This window comes from Pteropus vampyrus, unplaced genomic scaffold (assembly GCF_000151845.1).
Source record: "Pteropus vampyrus isolate Shadow unplaced genomic scaffold, Pvam_2.0 Scaffold72, whole genome shotgun sequence".
In the NCBI taxonomy this organism is placed as follows: domain Eukaryota; kingdom Metazoa; phylum Chordata; class Mammalia; order Chiroptera; family Pteropodidae; genus Pteropus; species Pteropus vampyrus.
In genome coordinates, this window is record NW_011888853.1 from 4243025 (window position 1) to 4255677 (window position 12653).

Consider the following 12653-nt stretch of genomic DNA (forward strand, 5'->3'; position numbering starts at 1 on the left):
GCCAACCGGGCCTGGCCCGTGGGGCAGCTCCGTCGCAGGGGCGGGAAGGAGGAAGCAGGAAGGGACACCTTCGCGTTCCTTCACGGTCAACTCCAGAGTCCTCCCGGAACTCACACTCCTGTGGTTCCCCCGCTGCCCACCTTCCTGACCGCAGTACGATCCTACGCTGGCTTCAGGGTTCTGGGTGCGGGAAAGGGGAGCCTGTCTCGGGAGAATTTACCGGTGAGCAGAGGTCCCGCTCGGGCCTCCTCGTCCCTGGACTGCTCACGGGGAGCCTGTAACGGAAGGAGCCGGCCGCGGGGCCACGGGAGCACCGACGGAGGTGCTGCGAGCTGGTGGCGGCTTCCCGCCGTCCCTGTCAGTGTTGCTCGCTGAAGGACAGACGACCCGGGGCGCGTGAGGCCACGCCGACATGGGTCCTGGGCACGCAGGCTTCACCACGGCCTCCAGTCGGGACCGGAGACCAAACCCTCTGTTCCTCCACCTACGCTGGGGCGAGGGGCAGCTTCCTGAGCACGAACCACACGAAGCTACCCAGAGGCCTTCGGGGTTAAGATGCGCGTGGCGTCTCAGAGACACTTTTCATGGCTCTGCAGTACCTTGGAGGACATCACCTCTCCTACCTGCACGGAGAGGAGGGCCTGGGGCCTCGGCCACGCCTTCGCTCCCGCCCTCACGCAGAGAGCAGGGTGGTCTCGCAGGGAGTGTTTCCCACCGCCAGGACCCGCCTGCCTGCTCGCACCAGGTGTCCCAGAAGGACATGGCCACTGACCTAACACAAAGCCCGTTTCGGAGATAAAGCGTCCAGCTCAGGTCCTGGCAGCAGGGAATGAGCTCTACTGGACTTCCCGGTCCCTTTTAAGGAAGCTGCCTTGGTGCTTGAACTCTCGGGGAGGTTAAGAGATTGACTGATCCCTAATGGCCAAGGTCACGGAAGGGGGGCTGCCTACAAGTCCGGCCCTGTGTAGTGTCAAACAGACTGACTCTCTCCCCAGGGCCTCGGTGGTCTATGTGAGCACGGGCCTCTGGGCGCCAAAGGCATGGACTAAGAAAGAAATGCAGATGGAAATGTGACATGCGCGTGGAAAGCAGGAGAGGCTGGGCGGGATCAAAATAAACAAGGAACAAGAGGACGAGCGCCACACCTGGAACTGGAGCCACTCTGTGACGGAGGGCCCCCTCCCCCACTTCGGAGTCTGGGAGCGCGGCTCCTCCACCCCTCGGGCCCCCACCCCACACAGGGCTCAGCACCAGGGCACCCGAGCCACGCCGACCAGCATGCGCCCCCTCACAGGGCCACCCGGGGGCACGCAGGGCTCAGGAAGCCATGGAAAGGGAAAGGGTCAGATGTCAGAGGAAGATGGAAGGAGATCTAGGAGAAAAAGCAAAGCCGGAAGCGCTCGCCCCGATGGTGAAAGCTGGTGATGCGCCTGGCCTGGCCTCAGGGGCCTCCGCCGGGAGGGCCCGCTGCCAGCCCAGGGGACATTTCCGCGTGGAAAGGAAAACAGACACGAAACAAGCAGCAGCCCAAGCGCGCACCTCGGACAGTCCCTGTGGAACTCACAGGGCCACCCCGTCCCCACGGCTCCCTGACCCCGGAGGGAAGGGCCAGCGCGGACTTCCCCACAGCTGGGAACAAGCTGCCACTGCCCAGAACGTCAGCGCCCGGGTGGCCTTCCTACGTGCAGCTCTGCTCAAGTCAGCCGAAGCAGACGCCGACTTGCCCCTCGCCTGAGAAAAACGTTTCCCCAATCGGCAAGTGGCAAGGGGACTCCAACCCCGGCACCCAGGGGCCGGTTTGGGGTGTGTGACCATGACTCGTTGAAGAGGAGGGAGAAAAACAAAACTTTAAAACAGCTGAGGATGTAACGCCCGCCCCTCATCCCCAGGAAATCAAGTGAAAAGATTTCCAGGGAAGATTTTGGGTTTTTGTCTTTAAAACGAAAATTTGTTTGCTTGACATCGCTGTGAGTCTAGGCAACTCCGTGTCCCTTCTATGCAAAGGTGAGCGTCTGAGCTTGCTCCTGGTCACAGGAGGCGCATGGCCTGCAGAGTCATCCCTGCTCTGCCTCTTCTCCGTTCTGAAACTACTTTGTAATCCCCAGGTCTCGACTGGAATTCAACAAACTGATCACGTGCCTGGCCAATAATTGCGAGAAGAAATTCGGAGACCACTTTCTCTGCTTTACGAGCCCAGTCTGGGTACCTTTTCTCACGTTACTGTGTTCATTCCAGAAAAGGTTTCATCATCCCCCACTGGGCACCTCACTGTCTGCCGCGCTACGCACCGCTCCGTACCGGGAAACGTGACAGCGGCTCCAGACCCCTGGCCCTGGCCAGTTCCCTAGGGACTGCGGGAGACGTTAGCAGCAGCGTCAACACCACCACCAGCAATTAAAGAACAAAAGAACCGAACACGACAAAATAAGAAAACGCTGCGGCGATTACAGCGGCCTGGGCAGAGCGAGCGAGCACGCGCGCGGGCTGAGGGGTTACATACCTCCTGGAGTTTGGGCAAGGAAAAGGAGAGCCAAGACCATGGGAACATACAAACGAGGAGAAAAGAAAATTAAAACCAAGAAATCAAACCAGCTCCTTCATCTTTCAGTGCAATGTCTCAGTCACTCGTGTCTGCCTGGGGGTGGGGAGCCGAGCATAAAACACGGCCGTGTGGCTGTGAGTGACGCCACGTCCCGCCGGGGAGGCCGGGCCTGGCCCCCGAGACACCGCACACCGGTTCTCACAAAGCCACCATTCCTTAGCACGTCTGCAGTCCTGAGCACAGACAGTGGGGATGACTCTGCGGACAATCTTCAAAGGGCTGTCACTCTTAACGTGCGCGTGAGAAGGCACACACGTAAGCCCCTGAATGCGCATGTAAATGTGTGTGTACACGAGAACACACGTTCCCAGGGCTCTATGCGTACAGACGTGTACACACAACTCAGACACGAAGGGGTGAGTCTAAGTGGGCTACCACAAAAACAATGAGGAGCTGAGGTTTACGAGAATTAACGCGATGACCTAAAAATCGGGTCCCACGTTTAGTTTTTTTTTCCTTTTTAAAAATATGGGATGCCTCATAAATTTGCATACCATCCTGGTACAAGAACCAAGGTAATCTTTGCACTGCCCTAATTTTGGCGTCGGGGCTGTTGACAGTAATACTCGGTATTAGCATTTAAACAAATTTCACTGGAGGGGAAAGTAAATGCAAACTAGGGTGCACTTTTTACAGTTCCAGCAAGTTCTCTTTGAACTGTATGCACTTGGCAATGAAGATGCAAAGCAAAGTGGTTGCCTCTGAGGTCAGTGACTTTAGAGCCTTCGCTGCAAAAATTCTACTGGCTTAAAGGTACGTAAAGCGTAGGCTAATTCAAGAGATGTTTTAAACTCCGATCAGTGGAGAGCCTCTTGAAAAATTTATGAATTAAGTCATTAGATATAAACACAAGGACTTAGAAAATATAAACCCTACTGACATCTAGACTAGCCAGAAATAAAAAATTCCTTTTCTACACTTGTTACGTGTGTCAGTGTCAGCCAAGAGAGTGGCGACTTCTCATCTCTGGAACCCGTGGCTGAAACAGTGGGGTGTCACTCTAACGTGCACCCCTCGATAAGGGGGGAGCCCACGCCTCCCACAGGCCAGGGCAGAACAGAGGAAAGTGCTCTTCCGGCGGCCAAACCACGGGCATCGTTACGTCCGGGGCGTCCAGGGCCCCCCCCGGGGTTTGGCAACGATCACTAAAATGATCACGTGTGCACGAGGACTGACGTCACACAGACCCTGCGACTGACCCCCTTCCTTTCTGTGGCCCTGTCACCTCCGGGGCAGGGCAGGACACAATCTCAGCCGTACAAGCTCACAGGTGGCAGAGGGAAGAGGAGTAATTTTTAGATCTTTCTGAATGAGCAAAATGATTAACGTGGCCGATTCGGATTCGAGAGGAGGCGGGAGCCCCAGGGCCCGAGAGTGAGGAGCGGTGCTGTGGGTCGCGCTGCAGCCAAGGCCGCTAGGGTTGCCATGCACGCTGCCCGTGGAGCCGGATGCAGAAGGCGATGACGCACTGGGGAGGCAGGAGCCGGGCACTGGTGTGTGGCGGGAGGTGGAAGGATGGACACGGCTGGCCACCCTCCCGGTGAGTGAGCGGGCAGGGAAGGGAGGACCAAGTGCTCCGGGAACCACCCTGGACCCTCCCTCCCAGAGAGAGGATGGGGAGCGCAGGTTCACGTGGGGAACGCTGATGGCACGGTGGACTCTGTCCCCGCCCGTCTCTAGCGTCCCCTGGGGGCGCGGACTGTGCAGTCACTTCCTTTCTCAGGTGGCCCTTGTCCCACAGTGCACACACATCCTTTCTTCCCAGGTCCCCGTGAGCGGCCCCGGCCCAGAGGAACCACTCACCGAGTTTCAAGAGCCAGCCCTCGCGGTCCGGGTTAAAGAAGGTGTGCGTGAGGTCATTGCCATCGTCTTCCGGGATTTTAAAGGGCTCGTTTTTGATGCTCTCATACAGATTCTGGGGTAAGAGATGAGACTGCATGTCCCCGACTCCAGGAGCCCTCTCCCTCCTCCCCTTCCTGTCCACCCATTCGCCAAGCACCCGTGTGCCGACAGCGCGCCACACCCCCGCCAGGTGCTGGGACGGAGGAAGTGACCCGTCCCGCCTCAGGCAGCTCGCAGGGGCCACACAAGTCGGAGGCCCAGGGGGCAGTCAGGAAGGACAGGCAGCCGCTCGGCCCCCGCCCACGCCTGCACTGCCAGGTGTGTGCGCCCCACCCCCCCGCAGGTCGCCATGGAATTCACGTGACCAGGCGACCGAGGCGCAGACACCGGGAGGCTCCCCGCCCCACCGGGGGTCGGCCCGGCGCTCACCCGCAGCAGCTCCTCGGGCAGGTCGCCGCCGTCGTTGATGCCCCTGTTCATGGCCACGAACCTCTCCACCGTGGGCTTGTCTTTGACGTTGGGGTTGTGCAGGCTGGTGTTCAACATGATGATGGCAAACGAGAGGACGTAGCACGTGTCTGAGGAGAGCGGAGGGGCAATCAGAAACGTCCCAGGCGCGCGCGGGACGTGGGGGGCTGTCCGCTCAGGCTCACAGAACGCAGCGGCCGAGTCGGGAGAGCGCCACAACGCGCGGAGAACACGCACGCCTACCGCCCGCTGCCACGCAGCGGCCTGTCCTGCTTCCTGCGCGCAGCGGCGCCTCCGCGTGAGACCCGCCCCCGTGCGCCCCGCAGACGCGCCTGACTGAGCTCGGCTGCTCCCCTTACCAGCGCTCTCCCGTGTCGGCGAGAACGTGTGAAAACGTGGCTTTTAACGGAGTGTGACTTAGAGACGCGGCTTGGGGTCCCGCTCCCTGACTGCTGGATCGTTTCCGACTCTGCACCACCCCAGGTACCACCCGGACCAGCGTCCCCAGGGAGGAGCCTCAGCCCCTGGCGCGCTCACCCGTGGACTGGAACACCCCGCCGTTGCACTGGCAGTACCGCTGGGCGAAGGCCTCCATCATCCGGTCGATCTTCTGCGCCTCCCCCGGCAGCCGGAAGCTCCACAGGAACTGCCTGTGGGACCGAGACGGGGTGCAATGCAGGACTGGGGACACGGCTTACTGCTCCGTCCCCGTCACGCTTCCGGTGATTTTTCTACCAAAAGGCACAGGGAGACCCACGGGGCTGCAGTGTTCTGGGACAGTAGCTCTGTGCAGATACAAACTCACCACGGCTCTCAAAGGCACAGTGTTTAGGAAAAACTTAAAAATTCAGATTTTCCTATATAAAAGCATGCCTGCCCTCCTCAGAATAAGGAACGAAGATGAAATGTGAATCACGCTCATCTTAAACGAACTCCAATTTCCACAAAACAAAATGAGGTTCAGAGGAGACTTCCTATCAAAGCGCCCTCGACTGGCCCCTTAAGTCAATGAGACCCGCGGCCAGTAGGTGTCGTCTGCGTGACTTCCGGCTCCCTGAACGACAGCACGAAAGATGACGCTATCACTCACAGCGACGGCAGAGAAAACACTGGACGATTTCTCACAAGGCACAAGGTGACAGATTCAGTAAAAAATTAAAGTCTACCGCCCTCCTTCTAAAATGAAGTGCACAGTTACCTACTTCCTATTCTAGAGCAGGCAATTAAAGCGTTTTCTAAACTAAAGATTAGAAAAAATTTCAAAATTTAAATATTCATCAATTTCCAGAATAGTAAATGAAAAACCTGAGAGTTTCGCAAAATTCGCTCTCAGGATACGTGGTGATTTAATTCCCTTCATGCATCCAAGCATTTCCATCGCAGGCCTGCAGACGGCTTTCCTTAAAGATCCCACCTCCAGGTATTCGAAACATCCCCCAAGGCGTAACTCCCCGGAAACACTGCACCAGACGGACTCACAGTGGAAGGGAGCCCTGCAGCCCCACCCCGAGGTGCTCCCCCGACCTCACTCACCGCAGCGCCTGGACAAGGTTAAGGTCGGTGAACTCGTGCAACCCCACAAACGCGTGGAGAACCTGGATATTGAACTCATCTCTGCCAAGAAAAACAGATAACATGGGGCAGGGAAAAGCAGGGGTCAGATGCTGACCCGAGAATCCCAAGTCACCCCAACTCCCAGCCAGGCAGCCTCCCACGCTGAGTCCCCGCCTGTGGGCTCAGGGGACCTGGCCACACACAGTGAGGAAGAGCCCGTCTGCCTCTGTCTGCTGGGTGAGCAAATGGGGAGCCCTCACACCCCCAAGCACCCCCGGATGCTGCCCCCAGGCCACGCCCCCGTTATCAGTGTAGCCACTGCCGCCTCAGGACAAAACCCTCAAGATCTCGGGGCATCCCCGAGTTCCCCGTGCGAGCCCTGACCGACCCGCTGCGCCGTGGGTGCCCGGGCCCACCTCTCCCCCAGGTAGTCGCCGATGGCCGTCTTGTTGAGCCCTTCGCCTTTGTACAAGAACTGGGCGATGTCTTCACAGGTGTTCTTCAGCAGGTCGTTCTCTATCAAGAACTGGATGCCCTAGGAGACAGCACGCATGCCCGTGACGCCCCCCGAACGTCTGGGGCACAGGAAAAACGGGGGGTGGGGAGTGCTCTGGGCCCCGAGGGAGCATCCAGCAAACACCTGCCAGTCGACGCACAGGGCGGGGGAGTCGCAACGTGCGGGTGGCTCCACAGAGGGCAGGTTGAGCCCGAGCCGGCACCCCAGGGCCTCCCGAGCACGGGCTCCCCACATGTCCTCCTCCTCACTTACCTTTTTAGGGTCCATGTTAAATTTCTTCCTGCCCATGGCTACCTGTTTGTTCCTCTGCATGTTTTTCCTGAAACACAACCAGCACAGCCATCTCAGTACTCCAGGTATCAGGGGACTTCAAAGGACTCCCCGGTTCCCCCGCGCAGCAGTGACGCAGCAGTGACTCTGAGGGCTCCGGAAGGTCTGTGCGGGAAAGCGCGGGCACGCTCGGCTCGGACTACGGAAGGTCACTGGCCATCGGCCTGGCCCCCTGCTCACTCGCTCCTTCCCTGCCAGCGGTTTTGTTTCTCACATGACGTTTTAAACCTGCCTGTCATTTACGTGTCACATAATGCTCCCATTTCAAGCGCACGTTTGAATGACGTCTGTAAGCCTACCGAGTTGTACGACCATCACAACCCAGCTTGGCGACGTTTTCCTCACCCCAGCAGCAGGTGTTGTGCGAGCTGACGGCCTGTGACCTCCATGTGTTCATGCACTCACCTACGGTGCACACCGGAGCCACTTCTGGGTCAGGGCTACTTGAAACACGGACGCTGCACGTGACCCTGCACAGTCTGTGTGGGCACGCGCTCCCGCACGCGTAAGCACCTGGAGCCAGACTGCTGGCCACGGCGCAGGTGTGCATGCGACAGCGTGAGGCCCTGCCCAGCTGTTTACCCATGTGGTCACCCCCGTTACGCCCACCAGGCCTAGAAGCACGAGGCGGCCTGCTCCATCTCAGTCACCGAGGCTGTGGGCTGGCCCCTCGGGGGAGTGCTCAGGTGCATCACCTTGGGACTAACGAGGTCAGCGTTTTCATGTGTCTTTTACACATACAGCTTTTGTGTCTATTCAAGTTCTATGCTCATTTTTTATCTGGGCTATCTTTTTAAGTTGCATGTGTTCTTTACATGTATATATGTATGTGTGTGTGCGTGTGTGCGTGTGCGTGTGTGTGTATATATATAGTCTAGGTACAGATACTTTTTCAAGTACAGGTATTGTAACATTTTCTCCTTGTCGGTGGCTTGCTTATTTACTTCTTTCAACGGTATCTTTTATAAGAGCAGAAATTTTAAATTTTGATGAACTCCAAGTTATCCATTCTTTTAAGCTACAATTTTTAAAAATGGGAATAAAGCTATAATCCTGAGCTGATAATACAGAGACCAGAGTGATGAGCTGGCCGCTTTCTGCCAAATGGGGCTTTGCTAATCCCCAAGGGCTCTGCCCAGAGGGGTTGAGGACAGCAAAGTCACACGGTCCCACCAAGCCAGACAGGGAGACTCAGGCTTAGAACAACACAGACACATGATTAGAAACAACCCATTTACCACATTAAGCAGTTAAAAACGGTCTGGGAACCCCATTCAGAGCTAAACCCGCAACGCCCCTAACGTTTCACGGAGTTAGGAGGAACACGACCCGCAGATGCTCCCTGCCGCTCTGCACTGCGCTTTGCCTCTACACTCTCTGTTCCCCGCGTCGGCAGGTGAGCTCGCAGCCACACCCAGACGTAACCGGCGTCCAGCCTTCTCAAACTTCACACAGTAGCGATCCAAAATACACACACGGTGGACCAGAGAGTCAGAACTCATGGTTCACACGTAACTGAGGGCGCTGTAGGGCCGTGGGGGACGTTCCGAGTTCTCGCCTCAGTCCGACCTTTCCACCCGTCTTGGAGACCCTCGCGTCCACGCTCGAGCCCTCACACTGCAGGCTGCAAAGCGGGAGGCTCAGCTACATGTGTGCTCACCAGGGAAAAAGCACAGAGACGCACTTTCTCCGAGTCCGCCACAACCACAGGCTGGGTGCCCGGCGAAGCCGCGTGACACTCACCTCTCTTCCGTGGACCCCAGGCTCTCGATTTCATTAGCCACTTCTGCTATCTCATCCTTCAGCCTCTGCAGGACAGACAGCGCACGGTTACCAGGACAGGAAGACACAGATCATGACAAAGCCTCTGAAACGAAACCTCAGACACATGCAAGTACTTCCAACGTCACCCAAAGTAAAATAAAGCAAAATGAAATAAGACACACCAGAAAAGTAAATCTATCAAACTTTGGAAAATTCATCTACTCAACAAATGTTTACTGAGCTCCCCCCAGATAGACAGTAAGCATTCTAGGGAATACCGAGGTGCAAAAGACAGGTCCTGACCTCAAGGGCTTCACAGTCTAGGACCGAAATTTAGAGCCATTCGCACTCGCACAAGTATTCCCCACGGAAACCGGCCGCCCAGCCCCGTCGGGCAGAGCCTGGGCAGCTCAGTCCCCCACCGCCCAGGCCCCCAGCCAGCGGAGTGCGCGCCGGGCCAACACCGCCACCATGTGGCGGCCGCGGGACCGTGCAGCCCGAGCACCTGCTCTCCGCCCACCCCGCCGGTCAGCGGGCCCTGGGCATGCGCGGCACGGGGCATCGCAGGGAGCAGCATGGCGAGGCCATCACGTGTCACGTGGAGGGTGGGGAGTGAAGGACGGCAAAGCCTGCCTGGCTTTTACCAGTGAAACAGGAATCCGAGAATTCGGGCGCACGATCAGAATACACGGAAACCAACACCAGGGCAGGGCACGCCCTTCCTCTCCACGCCCCCGCCTTCCGCCCTGACCCAAACGTGTCACCAAGAATCCTAGAGGAACAGCACCTGCTGCCCCAGAGCTAGCGTCACCCGAGCAATGGCTTCGGTGACTTATTTTCTACAAAGCCTGGCAGTTATGCAAAGAACTGAGACAGACGCTGAACAATCAGCTATGGCTGAGGGCGCATCTCCTCGGGGCCGCGGCGCCGCCGGGTTCCGGATGAACATGAGCTCACATAGCCCTCGTTCTCATCTTACAGGTGGAGACAGCAAAGTTCAAAGAACCAAAACTCTCGTATCGAAAATCGCTCCGCCCCTAAGTGGCTGTGCCAAGGCCTGGCCGAGGGTCTGCTTGCCCCACAGCCCAGGCTCTGACCCCATCTGGGCCTGCACGCCACTCGGGGGTCAGGAGACGGGGGTCACCGTGGCTCTGACAGCTGACCGGGTGGGTGAGCTCGCAAAGCACCTAATCTGAGGGCCACCCGCTCGCCTGTGAGCAAAGGTGACCATCAACACCTGCGCTCTGTTCGGAGCTGTGGTGAGGGCAGCAGTCAGGCGTCAGGAGGAGGAACCCTGTGAAGGACACCTGCCACCCCGGCGGCACGCGAGCCGCCCACCTACCTGGATGTCGGCCAGCAGCTCCTGCTTTCTCCGCCGGATGTTCTCCAGTTCCTGACGTTCCTCTGCAGTCAGGTCGCTGGGGGCTGCAGAGACAGAAAAGGCGAGAAAGTGGGACTCAGAAACAAGGACGGAGAAGCCGCAGAGAAGCCACAGAGATGCCACAGGAGAACGGGCCCGGGGTGGCGGGGCCCTGCTCTGCCGAGGGAGCAGCTGCTGTGAGGACAGGCGGGCTAGCGAGGCCGGCTCGGAGGGAGGGGACCCCTGGCCGGGCCCTGGCCGTCTGCAGCCCCGACGGGGGTGGCCTCAGGCCTGATTAGCCAGCCTCTCCAGGCATCGGCTCCCGCCCTGAGCCCAACTCCGGCATGGAGCCATGTCCATGACACCCTTAGGTGCGAGGGGGGAGGGGAGAAACAACGTGAGTGCAGAGAGAAAAGCCTAGAAGGGTATACCCCAAACTGAAAACGGCGCTCCGCTCTGGGCACTGGGTGACGGGGCCCGCGCCCTCTGCTTTACGCCTTCCACGCACCGTGTGATCACGTTTCAAAACAAGCTCTTACCCTGAGAACAAAGCTACTTCATCCCAATCACAGCTCTACCACAAAACACTGCATTCCTCCAAGACGCCATCTCCCCACCTATAAAAACGGGGGCCCAGGACAGACACCCTCTAAGGTGAAGCCCGTGACTGAGCTGGGAGGCCATGTGGCCACCGGGTGAGGCTGTGTGGGCCCCGTTTTGTCACCAGTAAGGTGGGGATACTGTCGCCCACTTCATCGGGCTGCTGGGATGATGACGTCCCACAGGGTCACTGAAGCGCCCCACCCCGGACTGCGCTTAGCAGGAGCCCCAAAGTCTTGGCTCCTGCTCCCTTCAGGGCCAAAGCAGGGGGCACCGTGCAGCCTGACGGTGGGAAGCGGCGCTTCTGCCCTCTGAATGGGCGTTTGCTAGAACTGAAGGCACACGGTGGTGGCCGTGGTGGCACGTGTGGCTGGGAAGTACCGGAAGTGCAATGAGCTCAGGATGAGGCATGTGCGAAAGGCACGGGGGACTTTGCACAAAACAGTAAAATAGCTCTTTAATAATGCTTTACACTGACTGCACGCTGAACTGCTAAGGTGATAAATTAAATGCAGTATTTTCACGGATGCCACAGGGGATACTAGGGAGCAACAGGGCGCTCGCGGCTCCCACGGCGTTTCTCCTGGGCAGCGCAGGGCCGGACCACCCCTCCGCCCGTAAGCGGCGGAGACTCGCGGCTCCCACTGCGGCCTTGAACCTCAATCTGCTCTGTCCAGAGGGCAGTTCCGCAGGAGTCGCGTCAGACGACAGGAGGCCACACGGCAGACCACGACGGCGCCCACGGCACGGCTCATTCGGTCACATTGGAAAAGCTGGACTCGTTTGTACCCAGCTTTCCCTCGCCTTTCTCTAGAGAAGCATCTTCTAAACGCCAAGACCCACAGTAAGGAACACATCTGGTGTCACACCTAACCTCCCCCAAACACGGTGGCCTCAGACGTGACACCGTCGCCACGTGAAACCCCGGTCCCTTTCCACTGTTTTACCCTGAGTTCTGTTCCCCGCGGCCGGAACCCACCGCCTTGACCCAGCCCACAGCTGGGAGCCGCCGGCCGCTGGAGCCCAGAGCCCGGACGGCCGCCCTGAAGACGCCAGCAGACCACGCACAGCTAGCCCAGGCTGCGGCCTCCGCAGTGTCCCTGAGGACCCAGGGCTGGGCGTTCCAAGGGCTGCTGGAGGAGGGCAGACGACAACGAATCAGCTCTGTGAGAGCAAAATCCCTTCGAGAAGCACCGTCTACTGAGCGCACCTCATTCTAGAGGGAGCGAGCCCAAAGGGGCTCGTTCTGATTGTCCTGCATCTCGCAGAGCAGAAAGGTCTCTGGTCCAGGAAGACCAGGCGTCCCTGTTAAGACACTGATGCCGGGAGGTACTAGAACATGGGCCCCCAACGCCCGGCCCGGGGACCAGTGGCCTGTTAGGGGCCGGGCCGCCCAAGCTGCTTCCTCTGTATCCGCAGCCATCCCCCAGCGCCGGCACCACTGCCTCAGCCCCGCCGCGGACCATCCGGCTTAGACTCCCGCAGGAGCACCGGTCCCTGGCATCAGAGGTTGGGGACCGCTGGTCTAGACGACAAATGTTCATTCTAACCAAAAGGGTTTCAAAACTTTGAGGCAACAACTCATTTTTTTCAGAGCTGTTCCACGGGGGATGGAG

General features: G+C 58.5%; 1 protein-coding gene across 1 annotated transcript in view; it reads right to left on the minus strand.

Moving 5' to 3' along the window:
* The window catches only part of CYTH1 (cytohesin 1), a 32162-nt gene that overhangs the window by 5697 nt on the left and 13812 nt on the right, over positions 1–12653 (minus strand). Inside the window, exons 2-10 of the mRNA XM_023531634.1 lie at positions 10420–10502; positions 9057–9121; positions 7236–7302; positions 6883–7001; positions 6446–6526; positions 5450–5562; positions 4874–5022; positions 4406–4517; positions 2299–2351 (exon numbers count right to left, since the gene is read on the minus strand). Of these exons, the coding sequence (XP_023387402.1) occupies positions 2299–2351; positions 4406–4517; positions 4874–5022; positions 5450–5562; positions 6446–6526; positions 6883–7001; positions 7236–7302; positions 9057–9121; positions 10420–10502 (842 nt within the window). The remainder of the gene's footprint in view (positions 1–2298; positions 2352–4405; positions 4518–4873; positions 5023–5449; positions 5563–6445; positions 6527–6882; positions 7002–7235; positions 7303–9056; positions 9122–10419; positions 10503–12653) is intronic.